This window comes from Besnoitia besnoiti, chromosome II (assembly GCF_002563875.1).
Source record: "Besnoitia besnoiti strain Bb-Ger1 chromosome II, whole genome shotgun sequence".
Taxonomy (NCBI): domain Eukaryota; phylum Apicomplexa; class Conoidasida; order Eucoccidiorida; family Sarcocystidae; genus Besnoitia; species Besnoitia besnoiti.
In genome coordinates, this window is record NC_042357.1 from 2,144,371 (window position 1) to 2,167,349 (window position 22,979).

The following is a 22,979-nucleotide window of genomic DNA, read 5'->3' on the forward strand; positions in this document are numbered from 1 at the left end:
TACTTGCATATATATATATATATATATATATATATATATATATATATATATATATATATATATATTGATCGTAAGGCGTAGCGTGTAGTGTGCGTGCGTCCCTCTATGTTTTGGCTCGCGTTTGTCATCGCCCCTCGAGTTGTTTGTCTTTTCAAGCAATTCACGTCTTTGTCTACTTTGTCCTCTGGCGGATTTGCTCATGCGATACCACCAGAAACGGTATAACGAGTCTCTTTTGAGTGTATCTCAGCCTGCTGCAATCGCAAAGTCAACTTGACATGGCGATTCTCCGGCGCCCCTCTTTTCCTGCTCGCCGCACGCATTAACTGTCGTCTCACTACCTCACTCTTTTTTCAGCTCTTCCTCCCTTCTAACTCGCTCAAGCTGGGCAGCGGCGAGTCTTCTCTTTTCAGGCTGGAAAGGCGTGTATTCAAGACTGCTAAGAACAGACGAATCAGACAGTGTGGTGCGTCGTGCGACTGAATGCCCTCGGCTTGAATATTTATACCTCGTCTACGGTGGGCTCCAGCAGTGAATCAAATAACTGTTGCGGTGCTCGGCGGGCATACACCCAGGGAGTCGAGGGGTTATGACAGTTCAGGACATCAACACGCCGATACACACAAGCCTAAATGATGCGCAGTAGAGAAAGGGGCGTACTGGTTGGCTAACTCGCCCTGTGAGTCCCGGCGCCAAAGTCACTTCATTTGCAAGGCTCTTTTTGCAGGAGTAACCTGCGGCTAGCGTAAACTACAAGCTGTACGCGCGCGCCGCACGCTGTGGCTCTGTCGACCTCTGCGAGCTTGTGGGAAGAATACTGCGCCGTTAGTTGGTCTCGAAGACACAAATGAAGAATCTTCTAAAACCCCCCGAGGCAAAGTGATTCACAGACTCCTTTTTCCCCAGAATGTTCGTTTTTCAGCTCAGTGAATTTACATTACTGTGCCAGAGGGTGCGTGCGAAGCAGACTGGCTGCGCTGTCGCTGTATATCGGACGACTGCCTCCCACACTCCTCGACTAGGTTTCAGGAGCGTTGCTTCCCCGCTTTCCAGGGACGAGCTTATCCTGCAGATTCGCTTAGAGCCTAGACACTCTTCTCTGTTTGCTCACTGTACAGCCTGCAACGGAATTCGCTACCTCCAGGCTACGGTTCCAAACCTGCGTTCGAAGCTCAGCTGCCTCAGCGGTAGCGATCATAGCTTGTCGCTGGAAAATAGACCGAGTTGTGGTGTGGAAGAAGCACTGCTGAAAAGATCATCGTAGGAACCAGGTCAACCCGATATAAACCAGCGTGCCTCCCTGAACGCGACTGTCCGCGAGCCAAATACTGCTCAGCCGCTGCGACCTACATCTGCAGTTCCGAGCGCAACTCTCTTGAGACCAGCCCTCAAAAAAAAAAAACCACTAAACCGGCCATCCGCTTTGTTGCCACGGCAGCATAGAACTAGATTTCGCTGTTCGTGCCCTGGAATGCAGGGAAAAAGACCAATCGAGAGGTTATCGGGTTTGTGTCCTTCGGCGTGTCTTGCATGCTTCTGGATTTACACAGCTCACAGCAGTGTCTGTACACTGCAGAGGGGAAAAGTGGGTTTCCCAGCGCTGTGATTTTGCGCACATTTCTCAACAGAGTTCCCTCTCGAATCACCGTTTTCGACAAATGCCATTTTGTATCCGCAGAGTCATCGACTCCACCTTCTGCGGACACACTCAACCACTAGTGTTTGCTGGGCCCGCATCTCGAGTTCCGCTGCTGGAGGGCAAGACACGCTGCTCGACACGGAGCCGCAGTGTCGGTCTTCTGGGAAAAGTCAATGTCGGATTCAAAGTGGAAGCAATTACCGTCTATCAAAGCGTTTGTTTTTTCCGACTTTCCCCCTTCTCTTAAGTTACGCTTTTTGTCCTTGTTGGTATTTTGCTCTTTTTCTTCAGTTTCCGTCTCCTGCCCTTCTCCGCCCGCCTCTCGCAAAACACCCAGTTTGTACGTACCAGCAATACAGTTTCTGCTGACGTTTTGACTTGGTTTTCTGTGTTTTCTTGGTCTCTCTCCATCATTGCCGCTCCTCCGTCTTTTCCTAACCGTCCTCCAGTAGCGCTAGTGCCGGAGCTCGCCTCTGTTTTGCCTTTTTCTTCGCCCTGCACACGGGAAGTCAGGAGCTCACATCTCTGCCGTAGTTGGTAGTAGCCCGAAGCACGAGTCACCTTCTTTTCTGCGAGAGTTTTCTCGCAGACTTTTGCGGCTTTTGTCGCCACCCTACAGACAGATCTGCGCTGCCCCCAATTCTCCGGTCTTTCCTCTCTCTTTCTCCGCCGCTTTTCCTCCTCGACATGCGTGGTCACTCGCCCTCACGTCGCCACCCCCCTTCTTCTTTTCCTGCCTCATCTCTTTCGCCTTGCTGCTCGCCTCCATCTTCTCTTCGTTCTCGCTCGCGTGCACTCGCGTCGTTCTCCGCTCGGCGACCTGCGCGAGAGTCAGACCGCTCCCTCCACCGCGAGACGCGCCGACGAAGTTCGGTCGAGGAGAACTCACGCAGAGGAAATCCAAGGAGTTCTGTCGAATCTTCGCACTCGTCGTCTCCGTGCTCGTCACCCTTGAAGACGTCTCGCTCGTCTCTTCTCTCCTTTTCTACCTCTCGTCGTCTGGCGAATCTCACGCCCACATCCTCTTCGTCCTCGTCTCCCTCGAGAGATCAGTCGCGCCGTAGCCCGACCGACACGAGACATAAGAAGAGTCCGCCTCGGAGGCACTCGCGGCGGTTTTACTCTTCCTCGTCTTCCTCTGTGTCGCGTTCTTCCTCGCCTGCGCCGGCGCCGCCGTCTCCTACGCACAGCCGTCTTTCGGCTCACAGAGGCAGAGAAGAAAGAAGTCGACGGCAGCGGCCTTTACTGAGCCCGAGCTCGCCAGCGCCCAGAATCCCTGAAAATGTCTCTGCGACCCAGGTGCCACAGGAAGGTTCTCGTCGCCCATTTCAGGCGAGACTGAGAGCCGCAGACCTTCTTTGTTCGCCTCCGCCCTCTCCGTCTTCGGTTACTTCTTTTCGCACGCGACGGGTTTCCTCTGTAGAAACAGGAGGCAAGGAGAAGCCTGAAGACACCTGCTCCAACTCGTCCACGGTTACAGGGCCTCCTGCCTTTTCGTCGCACCCGCCTTCGTCTGCTTCTCAATTGTCCTCCGCCTCCTGGCGCTTCTTCTCGTCTCCCTCACTCCGCCAGCTGTACGAGCGATCCCACGAGACGACAAAACGCTACACCTCTCGCGCAGAAGACGCAGCTAAGGTTCGTCCTTTTGTAGCCTTGAGCTGCTCCTTCATCGCGTGTGTTTCCTGTACGACTTCAGATGCGTTCTCTGCCGCCCGCCTTGCAGCTATGCACCCCTCTTTTGTCTCATGCGCTGCTCTCTTCTTCGGGTTTTAGACTTTCTCTCATGCGCCGCGGCGCTGGACTAAGTCCTCCACGTGCTTCCTCCGGTGCTGCAGGCCTACCTCTATAGAAGCACCTCCATGCAGAAAGAAACGCAGCTGAGACGCGTTGTGCACTTGCATGCGCTGGAGGTCTCGGCGAAATCGTACCCTTTTTCATGCTCTATTTCTGTGAAACATGCTTACATCTATTTACAATGCATGTATATATATATTGATATATATTTGTGCATCTAATCGGCTTCGTAGTGTTGATCGATGCCTCAGTGCGGGGTGGCGTGCATGCGGAGCTCGCGACGGCCTTCAGGACTATTTAGTCTTTTTCATTCTGCCGCTGCAGGAGCCCCAGGACTTCCGGCTGCCTTCGTCGCGATTGCTGCAGCCGCCACTCGTCTCTTCTCACACGTCCTTGTCTCGCGCGGAGAGGGCGGACAGCGCCGCTGCCCCCCCCGCTTCTCGGCGAGCCGGCACCGCATCTTCGTTGTCTTCCTCCGCTGCTTTTTCGGCGCTGGCCTCAAACAGGCACGAGGAACAGCACGCCATGACGGGCACCGCAAGCGACGAGGCGCTTGACGTTCGCGTCAAGAACCTGCAAGAAAAAGCTGCGCAGCTGAAATTTGCCTACCATACCCGCTCCAAGGTACCGCCCCCTGTTCATATTTTGCTTCTCTCTGTCTGTCTCTGAACCGTGCGTTTAACCTGCATTTGGATACTGTCATTTACGTTCAGGAGCATGCCGTTGAATTAGATGGTTTCAGGTGTCCACTCGAATCGCATAAGCGAAGACACTGTAGTCCGCAGAATCCTGAAGATGACTCCGGATTGTATGAAATACAAACAGCCGAGTTCGTAATGATTCCAATGATCCGCCACTTCCGGTCTTTTCTGCTTCCTCGGAGAGCTCCGCTTTACCCAGTCACACTCAATTTTCTTCCGAAGTCGTCCTTTTTTATTTAGAGCGTCTCGCTTGTCTGGTCCGGGCTTATGCCTGCCGCCGCCCGAGTTCTTTGCACTTCTTTTCTTCGCAGCTGCAGCAGCAGGAGCTGAACTCGCTGCACGACGCAGTCGCAGCCCTGCGTCTGCGCCGAGACTTGCCAGTCGCGGGTTTCCTGGCGAACTCGCACATGGCTGAGCGGCTGGTAAAGGACGAGCTGCAGGCGACCCAGCACGTAGGCGACCAGGAGATCCGTGCAGCCCCGTGGGCCTGAGTGGCTGCCAGGCCTTCGCTGAGGCGCAGCAGAGAGGGCTCCGCATTCGCTACCCTAGCTCTTAGTCGTATTCTGCTGTCTTTTCTAGGCGCTCCTACCGGAGCAGTTGGGGGCAGCGCTGGGACGGATACGGCCGTACTTGATCCATACTGTTTTGTAGCTCAGTTCTGCTTCATACTGTCTCTCGGTGCAGTACTCGCTGCGGTTGAGGCGAGTCGACTGCGAACTCGCTCTCTGTGAGCCGCTGCGCCCGCCCGCCGCGGCGTCGCTTTGCAAGAAGCTCGCAAGAGGCCTTTAGGAACTTGTGCCTGCGAGTCAGTCTGCCGAGAGGAGAGTCCTCTTTTCTCCCTCTACCGATTCGCGTCTCTTCGTTGTGCGGGTCTTGAGGGAGAAATAAACGCCAGCGTCATGGGCTTATCAAGGTGACGCCTACGCCCTGCCGTCACTCCGCTGTGCTTCTCTGCCTCGTTTGCCGGCACCTTTTCTGCTTCGCCTCCTCCGTGTTGAGTTGCGGCGCCGTCTCTGGTTTCTCGACATTTTCAGGCGCGGCTGACCTTCGCAGAGCAGTGCGCCAACGACATGGACTGCATGCTCCAGGGCGTGCGAGATCTCCACAGAAACACCTTCGGTACGCGCGAGACGCAGAAAGTTTTTCTCTCGCATGGAATCATTTCCGTGGATATTTCTTTTTCAGCTCATGGAGTCACGCTGGGTCTCTGCGCTTTCCGCTTTCTTTCCGTCGAACGAAGAAGAGGCTTGAATTTTTCGTCACGGAACTCAGTCGCTTATTTCCGTTCCTCCATCTCATTTTCTCACTAATCTTTTGTTCAAACTCGGGTTTTTCTCTGGTCATCCTATCGTACTTCTTCCACGTGATCGCGCCTTTTCAAGAATTTCGAGCGATTTTTATGTTTTTTTTCTTCTCGGCAGAGAAAGCGAGCTCGCATCGAGGACCCGAGCCCGCATTGGATGAGATTGATGAAGCCCTTCAAGGCTGTCGCGAGGTTCTGCGCGCCTTAGCCGAGTCTAGGTTAGTCTCTTTCTCTCGCGTTGTTCGTTGCATTTTCGCTCGGGCTTCCACTTTTTTCGTGATTCGAGGTCGGTGTACGAGCAGTTTCATTCTGGCTTCATTCACTTTCTTTTTCTCGCCGTAAGCCTTCCCTGTTTCGTGGATGTCTTCACTGTCAGCTAAGAGTCTGCCTCAGCAGTTGGTTGGGAAGACGCCTTAGATGCAATATTTACAGGAACCTCTTTGCAGCCACTATATTAAATCTTAGATCGTATCCAAGCGTGGAACTACCAAATACACGAGTTTAGCGCTCCACGCAAAGGGGATCGAGTGAGCATGAGTTTTTTTCAGGCTTTTTTCCATCCCTGTTCGTCTATTTCTCTCTGGCGTGTTAAAGAGGCGTGTCTTCTACGTTCAAGCATGTCTATCACGGCTCGCTGTCTGAACTTGGTTGTTTGTATCTCATAGCCGGAGCCATCTTTTGTCTTCTGGGAAGTGTACTGCTGTATGTTCGATTTGAATTTTATTGTCGGGTCCTGTGTGCAGGAAGTCCGTAGAGGCGTCGCTGCGGAGGCACGTCTCAGAAGGTGCGTTTCATTCTCTTCGCGGTCTGTTAGAATCATTTGCTCCCGCCTGTCATGTCTCCCTCCTGGCCTCGCGTCGCCCTCAGACCATTGAGACTACGAAATATTGTTTTGGTATCGTGAGCGTCTCTCAATGACTTGATGAGTGCTTGCACGATAATTATACCAGTGCACCACCACTTATGTCGCGCAGCATCACCTATGCTGCTCAACATGGGCGGCATCTGTTGGCTCATGTTCCCATTTTTTCCGCACGTTCCTTCGTCGCGCCACCGCTCTGCCTCGGCCTGCGACTTCCTTTTCTTGAGAATCGCCTTGCTCTCTATCTGCTGCCCTGCTTCCTCCGCAGCCTTCGAACGCGTGAAGGAGACCATGACTCAGGAGCATCGCATTTGTCAAGACGCGCAGGCCTCCATGACCAAGTAAGGAACTCCGTTTGTTCAGAAACGAATCCTCTTGAGCAATTTCGCGTCTTTCTTCCTGCGGACACGACCTCGCCTGATCGGGGATGGCCTCGCTATCTTCTTCCGCGTCCTCTCTCTCTCTCGAGCCGTTCGCCGCGGTCTCGCTGTCGGTCTCGCACGGGTTTGTGAATTTCTCTTTTTCTTCTTCTTTCCTGTTCTTGTCCTTGTAGAATGCTGGAGGATCTCCGCCAGCAAGCGCGGAACGACATTCGCGCCAGTCGAGAAAACCGCGAGCAAGTGGAGGAGCAGATTCTGCAGCTGCTTGAGGACGCGTGTGAGTCAACGGGGGAGGGAGGGGGGGCGGCAGGGGCTGGGGGAGGTCGCTTCTCGTTTCTTCGTTATCCGATTCAACTTTCGCGCGAGAGAAAGAATCTGTCGCCGGCGTCGCAGTAACGCGAGCTGCCGACTGACCCTGACGCGAATGAAGGCTGAGTAGATCGCGCCAGAAATGTCGAGAAGGCGAAAACGCGAGACGCTTCTGTTTGTGTGGTGGTCCGCTGGCACGGAAAACGAAAGCGCGAGCGAGGGCGACGCGTTTCTAGCCAGCAGTCCATCTTATAACAGCTCGAGTTAGTTTTTCTAATGGGTTCAGCACGCGTGAGCAGAGAGGTGCGCGCCTCCCGACAGACTGCGGAAGGCAATCGTCTGTCACGTTGCCTCGATACGTCGCCGCCTGCTGTAGCTGCGCGTCCGCATGCTTCATCATGGCAAACAAATCAATGTTCAATCCTTCATCTTTGCTTTTCTCACTTGCCCGGGTAGCATGCGTGCTCTCGGTTGTGCTTCTGTTGAGTGCGTCGTTTTTTTCTCTCTTGCGCACTCGGTTTTTCTTTCAGGCGTCAAAGTCGAGAACGCCGTCTTGACAAACGGCAACCTCCCGACGAGCGCCCCCCTTGCTTAATTTCAGAAATTTTTTTTGGCATTTTTTTTCCTCTTGACACGACGAGAAAACTCGCTTGAGGCGAAGCAACCGGACCTTCGCGCACCGGGCATCATATGCATATACATATATATATATATATATATATATGCATCAGCGTATATGTATAAATACATATATATATATGTATATGTGTATATTTGTATATCTGTGTGTAGGTGTACCCCCAGCATGTGCATGCATTTCCAGATCCCCGTCGTATATACGACTATGCGTATGTGTATATTTGCAAGCATGCCTTGCAAGCATGCCTGTGGTATGCATATCGTTGCAGTCGATTTCCTTTGGAATCGCGAATAGAGAGGCGCTGCAGCGACGTCCTGGGAGCAGTAGTCATGCGTCTGTTTTCTCGTTGGCTCTGCTTTGCGTCATTCATCCGCTGGCACGTGCCCCTCGTTTGATTCATCATGTGCGCGTCCTCCCTCTCAAATTTCAGATTTGTTTGTCTCTTGTCAAGAAACCGCCCGAGTTCAAACGCGAGTTTTTTCCTCTCAGGAGTCGCTTCTTCCGCCCTTTGTGGTGGCTCACCTTCCCTCTTTGCAGCTGTCCGATGTGCGCTTCTTCGCTTTCAGAGCACGCAGACTCTGCAAGCATCCTTTTCCCTGCTGTGTTCATTTCTTCCGCGGCCTCTCCCCCTCGTCGTATGCATACACACAGACGGATATCGACACATCCGTGTCCATATATATATATATATATATATATATATATATATGTAGATCGATATATGGATATATATAGATACATGTGTCTAGAGGAGTAGATATAAAGGCAAATATGTATATGCAAGACTTTGCCGTCGATCTTCTGCACAGCGGCGTACCACTTCACACATCCCTTTCCGGCTATGTAGAAGGAAGGACTGAGAAGAAGCAGAGCGACAGAGGGCCGTCGAGCGAGAGGGACGAGAGCTCGAGAAAGGGAGGGGCTTTTTGCGCAGGAAAAAGAGCCGAGGCAGACGAACGCGAGGCTCAGGTGCGAGTTTTAGAAACCAGCGATGAAACGGCGTTTACGAAGTGCGGTTGGGGTAAGAGAGGAACAGAGGCTGCGGGGAAGCGAGGCTAGGGAAGGGGAAAAAAAGCGGGACCCGCAAGAGAAGAGGAGAGAGGAAGATGACCCTCAGACGCCAGAGGGAGAGAATGGAGGCACAAGCGAGTAGACGAAGCGGGGGCACGAGTGGGGGGGGTGGAAACCAAGCCTTTGGCTGCGGATTCGACGCCGACTGAACCGCGAGAAATTGCGAACAAAAGTTCAGCTCCCAACAGTAGCGGCGTAGACACCGGAAGTCGAGTCACGACGGGAAAACTAAAAAAGTAAAAACACGCTTACGATGCCTACCCTTCCTAGGTAACCGTGCCCGTGCTCACAGGCCGCGATGCCCACACAGATTCAACCACATATACATCCACAGCTTCTTGTGTTAATGTGTAAGTTTGAGTGCATAAAAGGTCAACCGGGGGGGTCACGAACGGGTGCGCCCTCGAAAAAGAAGAATGCACTCTCCTCAGCACCACGAAGCGGCGACTGGAAACGAGGGAACGCCGCAGAAAGCGACGCAGCAGAGCATGTCGAGGGCCCCCCACAAGGCATGGCTGGCGGAGAGTCCCCCCCTCCCCCCTACGGCGCCTTGCACACTGTCTCCTTCGATTTCTCAGCTTTCTGCTTGCCCTTTGCATTCCTTTTCGTCGCTTGGAAGATAAGCACTTCCCCGAGGCTGCAGCCCCCGGCTCGCGGCGGGAGGGCGTCTTCGTTGAGGTCTGCGAGGCCGTCGGCCCCTTCGCGCTTGACTCCGCCCCTGCTCCCTCGCGCTGCGCCTCTGGCGGCGACCCCTGACGCGACCCCCCACGGCGTCCGCGCGGTCGCGGTCGCTCGCGCCGCCCAGCGACTCGCCGCGGGGGGAGGAGGAGCTCTGGAAGCCTCCTCGCGAAGGAGAGCTGGTCCCACCGACGCGCCAAGAGAAGGGAAATGTTCCTGCTGGCGTCTCTGTTCTGCCAGGCGTCTCTGCTCCTCTTCTTTCCTGCGGACGACGGCCGCGAAGGAAAACGCGCCGCGGTCTCCGCGGGCCTCGCCCTTTTCCCGCTCCCGCTCGCGCCCGCGCCGCCCCTCGCGCTCCGTTTCCTCCTTCTCCTCGCCCTGTGCGGTCGCGTCGCCGCCCCCCCCCTGAGGCTCTGTGGGCGACGCGTCGCGCCCGGGCAGCGAAGGAAACGTCTGGGGACTGCAGTCCGCCGGCGGGTGGAGCGGCTCCGCTGGCGCAAAGCGGAACGGGCGAGCGGAGAAGCTGGACGAGTGCGAGGCCGCGTGCGAGGCCGAGGCAGCCGCCGCAGCCTCGCGCTCCTCCTGGAGCAAGCGCTCGCGCCGACTCGCCGCACGCCGCCGGAAGTCCTCCTGAAGAAGGGAAAACGCATGCGGAAAGAAGAAAACAGGAGCGTGCTTGGCAGGCGAAAACGACGAAGACGTTCGAAGAAGGGCACATATCGACACCAGGCGCGGCAGCACGGCGGCGCCCATACCAGCCCGAAGAAAAACGAGAAAGGCGCAGAAAGAAGAAACACGAAACAAGATGAAAGAAGTCCCCAGTCGAGAAAAAGAATAGCAGCGTTCTTCTCACTCTGTGCGTATTTGCATGCCTGTCTGAGGCCCTTCTTGGGTGCGACGGTTGTTTCATTACTCTAACTATTGAAATCCGCTGGCATCAACCGCAGCAGCAACACCACCACCGCCCTAACGTCAGGGGATCGTTTTCCCTGCCTGTGTCGCAGACGGAGGAAATCGGTTTCCCCCAAGCCACGTTGACACAGGCCAACGATGAACAAAGCTCTGGATAGCTGTCTCACGGACCTTGAAAACGCGCGCGGTCGCCGGAGAAAGCATCGAGCCTGGAAGAAAAGAAAACAAGCAGGTCGATTCTCTAGGCAAGCCCGTGGAACCCCTATTCCCGCAAAAGACTGAAAACCCACTTTCATTCTCCTGCTTGACGAGTTGCACGTGTCGACTGCGTCTCTCCCAAACTCAGGAAAGCAGCATCTCTCAGTTTTAACCGCAGGCCTAAACAGCCAGGTTGGTGGAGGGGCGTGGTTGTACCTAAAATAGCGAGACATCTCAAATACAGCGCCGAACGCACATGCAGGCCGCTCTGCATATCTAGACACAACATACACATGTGAGTATGTACATATATATAAATATGCATCTTCGCGCGTTCTGCCGGCTGACGTGGGTGCTTACGGAGATCAACATCGACTAGGGACGCCTGCGCCATTTGAGGCAAGTGCGCCAAGCATTTGAATCGCCTCCGAAGCTGCTCATCGATGGAGATCGTCTGGACGTCGCGCACAGGGACCTCGCGAAGGATTGGAGGCAAGAGAGCCTCGTCGCCCCCTGCCTCGTGAAGCAAACACCTGCGGGAATGGAATGGCGAGAAGCGCGGACAGGAACCTCAGTCGTGGAGGCACTCCTACAGCGAGACGCGAAGCGCAGCGCAAAACCGAAAACGCCTGTCGAGCAGAAAGAGGAGGAGAAAACAACCTCGAAGAGCGACGCCGCCAGAGAACGAAGACGTGGCAGGCCGCAGAAACCAAGCCGCGCGGAGACTCAGAGACGCGATGGGAGGCGGCGAGAACGACCTGACGCCGGCAGAGCTTCGCTTAGAGAGGAAAATTCAACGACATCTAGCTGAGGCAGATATGCGCAGAGCGAGGAGAAGCCTGACGCGGACTCTCAAACGAGCAGATCAACGGAATGGGGGAGGGGAGGGGAGGGGGTAGACCTGCGCCACGTCGAGTCCTGTTCTCTCACCCCCCCCTCCTCGCCCCCGGAAGCGCAGCAAGAGGCACAAACCTTTCTTTTTTGCGTTTTTCCGCTGCAAGACTTACTTGACAAAGAAGGGATGGACGAAGCAGAGCTGCCCGTCTGCCGCTTGGTAGAAGTAGAACTCCGACAGCGCCAAAGGGCCTCCGCCCTTCCCTTTCTCGCTCTTATTGCGGGCGCCCTCCGCGCACATCACGCCGACCCTAGAGGAAGAAGACGGCGGCAGAGCTTCGGCATGGCTCTCTGGAAGGAGAGGAAGATCGGGCTGGTGTCCTGCTTCGCGGTCGCAGGGTTCGAGGCGCAGCGACACGGGGGAGGGAGAGGAAGAAAGACATGGCGAAGGCGCGGCGGAAGAAGAAGTGCCTTCACTTTCAGCCTCTCTCGCAGAGCCCGCCGCAGACCCGCTGCCTGGAGCCGCTTCCTTCTCGTTCGCGCGTCTCTGCGGCCGCAGCAGGCGACGCGTGTCCTTCAGGCGCTGGATGCCATCGACTAAGCGCTCAAAGTCCTACAAGCAAACACCGCCCTACACGACACCCGCGGTTGGACGCTCGAAGCGACCGCATCCATAAGAACCGTCCCCTTCACTTTTGGCCTCTCTCTGCGTCTGCCTGGGTGCACAGGCGACCGAAGGCGTATGCCTCTCCGCGCGACCCGCATCATTATTCAATATTTATGTATCTAAACACAGCCACGTACACAAGGATAAGATATAGATCTAAACACAGCTTTAGTGCAACTGCACAATACAACGTTACAAATGCGTGTGCGCGGCTGCATGCGTCTTGAGCCACACCCGATATATCTTCTCCCTCATCTTCTTTAATCCCCTTCTGATTGCTTCCTCAAACAAAGTATGCCGCTTATCACTTTTTCGCTCTTCGCTCGCCTTGCAATATGGAAAAAACCGGCTAGGCGCACACCATCTCTGGCGCATGTATCTATGCAGATATATATCTCCTGCTCACTTGAGTGCCTCGCAAGTACCAGTCCAGCGCCTCGAGTTCACCTGCGGGCGGGTTTGTTTCCTCCCCGTCCGCACGGTTTTCTCGCCTATCTTTGTCTGCTGAGTCAAGCGAACGAAACTCAGAATCCGCGGCCGCCGGCGGCGAAGCGTCAGGAAACTCAGCCGCAGGCGCGGGCGGCTGGAGGGGGTCGGCGCACGCGCAGCACAGCCCGCCAGTCGCCTCGTCTCGCTTCATTAAAGTGAATTCTTCGGCCTGAAAACAGCGCAGCAGAATGAGACAAAGCCACACGTCAGCGCAGAGGAAACTCTGCGTCTCGCTTGCGCGTCGTCTCCCTCCGAAACGCGCAGAGAGAAAGCACACGCACACAGAGACTCCTCCAGACGCGATCTGAGACGTCTGAGACGCCATCTCCCCCTCTCCTCGCACCAATCCACACACTCACGCGATGAAGAACATGGCGCGGATATCACGTTTAAGACACCTCTACAGACGCGCTGGTTAAAGAACTTTATGCGAGAGAAGTGGAGCCGGTAGGACGGCAACAGAAGGCCACTGACCATCTCCAGCGCTCGCAGGCTCGCTGCGTCCGCCGGTGCGCCGCACGCCTCGCCCCGCGGGTTATCTCGTCGCCTCGCTTCGCCTGAAAAAACAAAACGTCAGAATCGGCTAAAGATAGGAAGCCTGTCGCAAGAAAGCGTTTCTCTCTCTGTCGGCTGCGTCACATAAAGCATGGCAGATGCGTAAAACAGGACTTTCCACGCGCGCTCGCGTTGCACCGCTTCGCAGCTGCGCCCAGAACCCGACAGCCAGCGTGAAGCTACATTCGTTCTGCGAAACTCCTCGCAGAGAGCGACAGTGCGCGTAACTCTGTGAGCGGCTTTGAAAACATACATGCATTCGTGCATGCCATAACTGCGTATATGCATAGACGCGACTGCAGATAAGAGGCTACGCCGCCGTGAAGGCGCCTGTGCCTCTGGATGCGTCGCTAACGCCGAGAGAGCAAGGACGGCAGGAGTTTAGGCTTCTGAGAAACATGTTCGACAGAAGCCAGAAAAGAGGCCGCTTTGAAGCCACGGGGCCGTGCGGAACTCTGTGAGCTCGCGTACCGAGTTGCCGCAGATGACATTCCCAAGGCAGCGCCGGCGCGTGCGTCAAGGCGATGCGAGCGAAGTGAACGCCTGGAAGAAAAGACACAAATAAGAAGATGGTGAGAACCAGAGAGACGAGGCCCGTCGAAGGAGCGAAACGAACCAGACGAGCGAGCAGGAAGTCGGCGCACCAGCACGCGAGGTAGCGCCAGATGCAGGAGCAAGCAAACGCGGGCGGAGGAAAGAAGGAAGGGCGAACAGCCGCGGGCGCGAAGGCAGCGAACCAGACTACAGAGAGGGGCGACGCAACTCCACGCTCAACGCGAGGAAGGAAGCGCAGCGTGTCGCAGCGGAATTTACATCCTCACCGAGAGTTCTCTCGCAAGGCAGCGCGTGCGTCGGCTTTTCGCTTTGGGGAGTTGGCTGACCCTTATCGCCGGCGCGCCCGCAAGTCTTCTCTCCCGCAGGAGAGGAGGACGGTGGAGCAGGGCACGGGGCCGCCGCTGCCGAGTCCGAGGCAGACTTGGCTGTCGGGATCGCTGCCAGGCAGGCGCCACAGAGGCGTCTTGTCATGCCACGAGAAGACGGATTCGACGCACGCGACATCGCCTTCCAGCCCTCTTGACTTATACCGGCGGGTGCGCCTGCTTCCGCGGAGTCCACCACCTGCCCTAGCGCCGTCGCGTGAACCTTTCGGCGGCGCGCGTTTTTCCGCGCCGCGCCTTCTGTCGCGCACGCGGGGCACTGAAGAGGCAAGAAGTTGTGGGCGAAGGCCGCGTGGAACGCATCGCCTTTTTCGTCAGCGCTGTCGTCCTCTGCTTCCTCGCCGCGAATCGTGCCAGCGGCCGAGCACGAACTCGCCGCCGGCGCGGGGGCGGACGCCCCGACAGCGGCCGCCTCTCGGGAGGGAACAGGTGCCGCGCCTGTTCCCTCCGCCGCCTCCGAGCTTGCATCGGGCGCCGTCTCCAGCACAAGCTTTGCCTGGCACGCCTCGCGCGCCGCTCGCACAAATGGCAACGCGAGAGACACTGCCATGGACGAAGCAGGGCGCGAGAGGAGACAGAACGTCGCTCGCGAGCCCACACGCGGGGGAACTACCTGAACACCGAATATGAGCAGGAAAATGTGAACGGGGAGAGATGTGTCCACGCGGATTCGACAGTTGGCGTCATCCCGAGTGATTCGCTGCATCTCGAGGATTCTCCCTGAGGTCGGGTGCGACGCATCTGCATGCATTTTGGGCCAAAGGCCGGGGGGGGGGGCGAGGGGGGGTACAAAACAGGGTCCGGCCTCTTACTTGGTGGACGAGAGCTGGGCGGAGGTCCTTTCTTGCGACGGGCTCGAAGCAGAGCGGACAGCGCTGCCAGGAGCGCCCCCCGTGCTGCGCCTTGCTCGCCTGCTGCTGGCGCGCGAGGACGTCGAAGTAGCGCAACACGCACGGTGTGCAAAAGACTGCACATCGACGCGCCGAAACACAATCCAGCGAGAAAGTGGATACAAAGGCGCGTGGCGGAAAACAGCGCGAAAGCGCAGAGCCACACGAAACGGGGACACACGAAGCGACTCATGCGCAGAGACGTCCGATACAGATACAGATGCATATCTAAACCCTAAGTTGATATTTATATCTGATAGATATACACCTTCAGACCCATGTATAGATGTATATATATGTATACTCCAAAACCCTACGTATATACATATATATATGTATATATGGGTCTGAAGCTGTATGTCTCTGCATGGCGCAGCTAAGATATACCTATCTATATATATAGACATATATATGCACCTGTTTGCTACGCCGTGCAGAGATTGCGTGCAGCATCGTGCGGAGATAGGAACGCCTTTGCGCGCGCGAAAACCGCGCCGACTACGAGTGGGAGTTCTCCGAAGGTGCAGGGGAAGAGACAGGCGGTGACAGCCTGGGAGGGAGAGCTAGCCCGTGTCTTGGCTCCTCCTCGCTGAGAGGAAGCCCTACGCAGCCCAGAACGGGCGCGCCGCATGCAGCCGGGACGAAACCAGCGTCAAGAAAGCCTTACTGTGTCCGCACTTTGCGACGGCGGGCGCCAGCATCGACTCGGGCTGTTCCAGGCAGAACGGGCAGCTGACGGGGTCCTCGGCGCTGCTGGACATCTCCACGCGCACCACGTGCCCCCAGTCTGCGGAAGAAGGCGGCGCAAGACGCGAAATGCAGGCAAGGAGGTGATGCAGAGGCCCGCAGACGGCGGGACTGCATGCGAAAGTGAGCCATCCGCTCAAGCAGTTGCACAGCAGCAGTCGACCGCGAAACCGATCTTGCCGTGGTTTCTGTCGCGCGACCGTCCCAAGCGGGTCCCCAGACCCGTCAGTTGACGAAAGCAAGACGGCCGCCGTCTCCGTTTTCCCTTCTCTCTCTCTCGTCTCTTGCGGCACACGACTGGCATCTCCCGCGGTTGGCTCGCTGAAGTTTACTGTCTCTCTGGCTGGATCGGTTTCGGGGAGAGCAGCGGTCGCTTACCCACGAGCGCGTCTGGATTGTACAACGCTTCTTTGGCGTCCTCCTCCGAGGAAACAAGAACGCGGCAGTTCGCGAGCACGAAGCGTTCCTTCGCGAAGAGTTGCTGCTGCGTATGTCCCATGTTGGCGCGCCAGTTTCCTCTGGAGTAGCTGCTGTCTCCTCTGTCGCCTCCGCCGCCCCGCGAAGCCGACGAAGGCTTACTGTACAGTTTGTATGTGAAGAGGTGATGCGGAGGAATCACGTGGGCGCCGCTACCCCGCGTCGCCCCCCCGCCGCGCGTGCGCCGACCCCCTCGCGGCGCTCGCTCATTTTCTTGGCTAGCGGCGGATGCAGGCCCGAAGGAGGCAGCGGCGGGAGAGGGCGACAGCGACGGAAGAGACAGCTGGCGAGCAGCTGAGGACGAAGGCGCCGGCGACGCGGTGCAAAGGGGCGAGGCAGCGACCGGAGAGGCCTGGGCGGCCGCCGCCGGCGCGGGCGTTCGAGCTGCAGGCGAGTAGGAGAAGCAGTGTGAGGCAGGAGAGGTGGAAGAGTGGGAAGTCGGATAGAACTCGGCTGCATCCGGCCTCATGGTGGCGGTCGCCGAAGGAAAGCGTGTGCCGAGGCCCTCTCAAACGTCACCGCGTTGCGAAGGAACGCGCACTGCTGCAGGCAAGCAGATCGTGCCCTTCGATGGACAACGCCCGCGAAGAAAAGGCAGCCCACGACGCAAGGCGCACTCGAACCGAAAAGTAACCTTTCCTGAAGGCCGTGATAGCCAAAAACAGCAGACCAGGTACGGACGATGTGTTCTACGATGTGCATGTGCATCTACACCCGAAGGAAATGGACGATGAACGCGGACTGCAGCGTCGAGGGACAGCCGCACAGCCAGAAGACGTCTCTGCAAGAACATATACAGGCGGAGGCAGGAAAAAGAGTGAGCCGGCATCTCAGAAGACCAAAAACGCCCTTTCCATAAAAGCCGGGGAAGCTCTGCTGCCAGCAGTCGCGCCACCCGGCGCTATTGTGTGCGAACTGCGCGTGTCGCAAGGAAGGACGGTACTTTCAGCATGCGTCCAGGCCGTCTTTCCCCATACGTCTCCCCGTTTCGCTCGTGGATTGAAACAGATATTCTCTACATCGGAGAATGTAGGAAGTGGTCCCTTGTGGGCATTCTACGCCGGCATCAATCTGTTTTCCTTGTTGCGGCTGAAGCAGCGGAGAACTCTTTGCGCTTCCGGTTGGGCGCATGCGTCGAGGAGGGCGACCCAAACGAGAAGGGCCGGCAGGCGTGACATTTCGTAGTTTTTTCTAGTGTGTCAGATACATCAGAACGAATCACACGTATGATGGCGTTGACGATGAAGCTGTGTGAAGTGCTGCTCGCTGGCGCCTCGTTTAGAGGTGCAGTCGTCTCTACCTGTGAAGCTGCAGCGCGGCAGGAACCACAAGGGCATTTTCCACGATTATAGAGACGAAAGAGTCGTTTGTTGTCTGATGGTTTGTTACGTTCCGTTCAGCTGTAGTTAAATGATAGGCTAGAGACTCAGACTAGCTTTGTAGGGCATTGTTCATTCGATAGCCCGCGATTAGTCTTTCCATGCGTAGGACTTCCATGATACCAGGATGGGTGACCGAGTCGGTTTTTTTTTTTTTCTGCCATAAACTTTGCCGCTCTAATTGCGAGGGCGGGCAGGAGAGCCCCGAACGCCAGATACCAACTGATCGCGAATTTAACAGGGCGCTGCATGCGACACTTTCGCCTCCCAATTATGTTTAGTGAAGCATGACCTAAACATAATCCAGACGGTTAGAAACGGGGCTCCAGCGCAGATCGGCTGAAGCGCAGCTGCGAGTGCCTCCCCCTACCCGGTGAATGCTTCTGGGGATTGTGGACCTCATGGAGTGTCCACACTTCAGAGTTCTCTCATCGGCTCAAATGCCTGCCTGAGTAGTCGGATCCTGCTTTTTCAGAGCACACCGAATCGCACTACGCTTGTTTCACGGTGCGCTTCCCATGCGCCATAGAGGATCACGCACGTTCAGCAATGTTTTGTGAAAACGTCTCTTTCCTTAAACATGTTCGACTTGAGTAGCTCTGTACACTTCTGATGCAACAGTGTGAGGTCTTTCTATGTTATCTGTACGGCCCTTGTGGGCGCCTGCCCACACCACCGGCGCATGCCTCTTCCAATAGCGCCTTTCAGGCTGCAACAGCCAACCGTAATCCACAGTAGTGCCGAGTGATCACTCTCGCGCGTGCTAGTTTCGCTTTTACTACCAACAGCGGCGTTAGATCAATCCATCCTGCGGCCCTAACGGTTTTGCGTCACTGCGCAATAATACAATCGTAATCCATATAAAGACACACACCCATGGCATTTGCCCTCTCGCGCTTGTGCCAATTCGACGATTTCGCCCGCAGGTGCTCGCTCTCCCCCCCCCCCCCCCCTTCCACCCCGACATATGCGAGTGCTGACAATCAGCGGCTCCTTCACTCTCCCTCTACCGCTCTCCCTAAGTAGCTGATAGCAAACGGTTCCGGGCAAGCGCTGCAGCCCCGACGACGGATTCAAAGCAAAGTAAATCTCGCATCAGGGTGGCCGCACAGGCTGCTAAAGATTCCTCCCAAACTGGCGACGGGAACACGGTACCCCGTAATCCACGTGAAACCCCTCTACCCTCCAGCCACGGGACTACTATCCGAATCGCCAACTGCAATGGCGCATCTCCCGTATTCAGCTGTGTCTCACGTTGACACAGTCAGCATGTCGGAGGAAATACACGACACAGCAGGCTGCTGGCACACCCCTGATGCTCCACAAAGTTCCGTTGAGGCAATGGCGCATCGGAGGGTGTCAGGCTGGGTTCTGCATTGGCGGTGTGATAAACACTGGCTGACACCGCTGACTCTTCCTTTCTTCGATCAATATCTTCCCGAACCCTATGGTGCCATGTTCGCAATTACTGAGTGACACACAACCCTCCCTGAAGCCTATTGAGAGGCGCAGGGTGATGCGTGGATCAAACACAAAATGAGGCAAAAGGCACCGGAGCCGACTTTTGGATCAGCCGTCTGATTCGGCAGCACTCACCGGCGCAAGTCACAGTGAGAAACAGTGCCAGGCATCAGCGCGTCTGCCTGTCGTCTGTCTTCAGTGTGGGAACAGATCAACGCCGATACCGGCCTCCAAACAAAGCAGGCGATGCAGACAGTTGGCAAGTGGCAGGCAGGTTCCACCACAGATGATAAGCGGTAGCCCGCGTAAAGCGAAACCCGCCGTCATCCCTCTGTCTCTCGGCCTTGCTGCCGACACACGGGCTGGCGCCGCAGCGCCACTGCCTCTCAGATATTGGTCCATGGATTCACCCATCAAGATGCGGTCCAACGCAAACTATAGCCCAATCTTGGCGCACAGAAGCAGGTTCCAGGATTTGATGACGCCCGAATAACTTAATCCCCTGGGAGCATCACACCTGGAGCGGAGACCTGCCCTCACCTTCGCCGATGTCTGCCGATAACGCCCCGCAGCGTTGCCGTGTATCATGGGTCTACGGAGGCCAGAGAGCCGAGCGGACACATATCGCAACCACAATGCGGCACGCGGTGACCCTCGGTTCCGATCGCTACACATCAGTATCGCCCGCCAGCAGGTGAACGTTCAAACGGCGGGTGAGTGCCAGCGCCGAACTCCGAAGTGGGGGGGGATGGGGGACGGAGCAGGGGAGGGGGGGAGGCCGTAACAACGCAGAGGGATACGTGTCCGTGCTCCGTGACTCGCCCCAGCTCCTCGATCGACGCGCCGCCCCCGGGGCACAACTGCAGTAGCGCTGCGATGTGTAGCCACGCCACACTAGGCACATGTGTTCAGCGATGTACTCTGCATTCCGAATCCCTATCTCCTCCATGCCACGGCACCAGCCTCCACATCCCAACGCGGACGCAGACGGGCACACCAGCAACCCAGCGTGGTCTGCTCCACCCAACTGCGCGGAGCGTTGCTCTGTACATCCGACGCCGGGGCTTACAGTTGTGCCACTCTGTGGCGCATCACTAATGGTCTCCCGCTTCGGGAGCTTCTCCAAACTTTACCTCTCGCACGACATGCTCCCGACGTGTCAGACGTCGTCCCCAGTGAGCCAGACATCTGAATTGCCAGTACCTTCGGGTGGCCGCCTCACACCAGCCGTTGTTGGGCTTCTCGCCTTCCGCCCCGCTGTTGATTAACGGTAAAGAGGACCGTAGATTGATTTTCGAGAGAGTCCCCCGCGTAGAGAATGCTGCGGTGCACCTGTCGGTCCAGAGTACAAGTTACGGCAGGGTGGTGCGAGATGCTGTCGCGTTAGTGGCGGGGCGGCTGGCAGTTGTGATTGCGTTTTGGAGGGCTGTGGCGTGTTTTGCTCTAGGGAATTCCCTGCGGGAGGTGGTGGAGGCTTTTGGGGGGGTAGCGGCTGATTGTCATCCGGCAAGGGAGCGGCAGCGGCAGCTGGAAGGGAGGACGAAGCGGCAGTCATATGTAGTGACCATCGCTTCCTAAATGGAAGGTGCGCGCCCCCGCGGCTTCTGTGCGTGACTTGTGGGGACGGGTCGTCCGCAGACAGTGTCGGTTTCTGCTTCGAGCATGTCACCTTGACAGATGGCTTTATGCTGTCCTGGCGAGACGGGTTTTTTATGGTAAGTTCCGCTGTATTCGCAGAACCGGGCTTGCCTGCAAAACCGGGCATAGAAGGTCCCATGCCCATTGGATCTACCGGTCGTGCGTCACTACCTGCCCGGGCGCCTTCATTATGCCCATCACGCATTGGTGAATGTGTCTGCTCCCCGCTCTTCGTGGTAGCGTCGGTCTCAATCGGGAGGAGTGCCCAATCTGAAAACCACAGATACACATTCGTCCGCAGCCATCGGACTAAGACGCACGGTGAGCAATGGGAAGGGTCGGTCCAGCCCTCGACCGGCCTGCGCCCCTGGGACGGAGTGCCTGCACAGGGAAGGGCAGCATGCGACTATGAGACCCGCGTGCTCACGTGGCCGAACACAGCAAAGTACAACGCGCCTCGACCACAAACCCATATATACAAACAACGCCCTCGGTACTACGCCACCTCCATGACCTGCGTGGGCCGTCAGCGAAGCTCGCTCTCGTTCGCTATAAAGCAGACGCGACTTACTAAAAGGTGGTCCCCTAACCACTGAATTGCCCGTCTCTGGAGGGGGGCATCGGAGACTCTCTAGCTTTTGCTGCGCAGCCACAATCTGTTGCATTCGTTTTTCGACGGCCGACAGTGCTTGTTGTGCACTTGTCCTATATTTCCGTCGCGCGTAAACTTGCCATGCCTTCACGGTGCGGTTGTCAGGGTTTGGGTTTTCGCTCTTCAGGCGTCGCTGAATCTCGCTCTGGACAAAGGCGTTTTGCGACCTCCAGCGGTCCCATTTCTCACGGGCGGCTGCCTTCATCCTCCAAAGCTCCATGTCCGCGAAGTCGGGCGAAAGGTGTTCAGTGCTACGCGAAAACCCAGCGCGCTCATTATTGCCAGGCGTTGGATGGCCTTCACCGCTGCAGCTCAGTGCTGCACTCACACTCCCCGTACAGCCAGTATCGGAACATCCTGGTGTTGGCGGGCGCAATGCGATATCTATAAGCTTCTTCCGTTCATCATGTAACGATTTCCTGATAGCCGCAATCTCTTGGTGTTTTATGAAGTAGCTAGTCCGGTAGTTGTGGGCGGCTAAGAATGACCAAAACTCGAGTTCGACCGGGCTCGGGTTCGGCCTGTGTTGGCGAACCTTCTGCTGCTCAACCTCCCTTGCCACAAATTCCGCTTCAGTAATGTTTTCCCATTGCTCCCGGAGCGCAGCAAGCTTTCGTATTTTCTCTCGCAACCACCTTTTCGGCGTCTCGCAAGAACGCAGTCTTGGTACAGGAAGAAAATGTTTGGTGCCACTTTTTGGACGACACAGTCGCTCCGAACCACCTGCAGCGTGTTCTCTGTCAAACGACCGCACCTCGTGGTGCTGTACTGCTCCCGTAGTACCTGCGTTTGCCGAACGAATCGCAATGAGCACACCGGCATATGCTCGTGAAGGGCACACCTCATGACAAGCTGACTGCCGCCACAGCGAGGGGCTTCACGCACACCTTGTGGCAAAGGAGTTGCATTCAAATGGCTTAGTTATCAATTAGTAATCCTGCCCCCATCATCTCCACCCAGCTCACTCTTACCACCCAATATTTCGCACTTGACTCTCGGTCCACCTGCCCCGCAGCTGCGCGTCCATGACTGGCACGCCCGCCCACTGTTGGCTGTTCCATGATAGCAATTGTATATTCTGGCTGCATCCGAAACACTGCATCGTCTTAAGACTATCCCGGCACTCAAAATGACTGCCACGTGCGGCAGCTGCCACGTGCATCGTAAACCCTAGACCATAAAACTATGTTCGGTTCCGTACTTGACTCATCACGTGTAGCCCCCATTCTCGGCATTGCTCGAGCGCCGAACGCACGTGCTTGCATTTCATGTGCTGCAGCAGCTCCGGAAAAGGAACTCGAAGAGCTATCATGTATGTCTACCTCCTGCATTGGTCCTCGCCAGGCGCGGGCATGTTGCTCACTTGCACAGGCTTGGACAGTTGCCCGCTCTGCTACACACACGCGAGAGTTCGGGACATGGAGCGGCGTCCCGATACTGCCGAAATGAGCCGCGGAAGCACCAACGATTAACCGAATGCCGCACACAGCATGAAATATGCGAATAGTCAAGGGCCACACGGGGATGATACGTACTGAATACATAGTAGACGAATATGGAAGAAGGTTGGTTCCGCTCGGCGAGATCCAGACAGTCTCAGTGACTGCCACTCGTAAGGGTGAAAGCGGCCGCATGATTATCACGTCAGTCAGCAAACTGAAGACTATTGAAAACGATGATGCAGCCTGGTTGGACGGAAATGGGGCGTCGAAGGAGACGAGACGCACCGGCGTGGCCGCACACGCTGCTAAGTCGCCAGATCCCC

The 22,979-nt window shown here is 56.4% G+C and overlaps 3 protein-coding genes across 3 annotated transcripts; 1 reads left to right on the plus strand and 2 right to left on the minus strand.

Moving 5' to 3' along the window:
- Nucleotides 1–2,326: 2,326 nt before the first annotated feature.
- Nucleotides 2,327–7,583, plus strand: BESB_036560 (uncharacterized protein; the record flags this gene model as incomplete). Its single annotated transcript, XM_029362242.1, has 9 exons — nt 2,327–3,274; nt 3,758–4,057; nt 4,446–4,586; nt 5,169–5,253; nt 5,556–5,655; nt 6,181–6,221; nt 6,568–6,640; nt 6,853–6,956; nt 7,519–7,583. The coding sequence occupies 9 exons, from the start codon at nt 2,327–2,329 to the stop codon at nt 7,581–7,583; spliced, it is 1,857 nt and encodes a 618-aa protein (XP_029221207.1).
- Nucleotides 7,584–9,239: 1,656 nt separating this feature from the next.
- On the minus strand, nt 9,240–16,553 carry BESB_036570 (zinc finger, C3HC4 type (RING finger) domain-containing protein; the record flags this gene model as incomplete). Its single annotated transcript, XM_029362243.1, has 11 exons — nt 9,240–10,007; nt 10,461–10,498; nt 10,848–11,020; nt 11,495–11,934; nt 12,395–12,646; nt 12,952–13,034; nt 13,504–13,575; nt 13,854–14,583; nt 14,783–14,937; nt 15,528–15,647; nt 15,986–16,553. The coding sequence occupies 11 exons, from the start codon at nt 16,551–16,553 to the stop codon at nt 9,240–9,242; spliced, it is 3,399 nt and encodes a 1,132-aa protein (XP_029221208.1).
- A 3,635-nt stretch (nt 16,554–20,188) lies between these two features.
- On the minus strand, nt 20,189–22,440 carry BESB_036580 (uncharacterized protein; the record flags this gene model as incomplete). Its single annotated transcript, XM_029362244.1, has 4 exons — nt 20,189–20,832; nt 20,883–20,943; nt 21,153–21,997; nt 22,416–22,440. The coding sequence occupies 4 exons, from the start codon at nt 22,438–22,440 to the stop codon at nt 20,189–20,191; spliced, it is 1,575 nt and encodes a 524-aa protein (XP_029221209.1).
- Between the last annotated feature and the right edge of the window lie 539 nt (nt 22,441–22,979).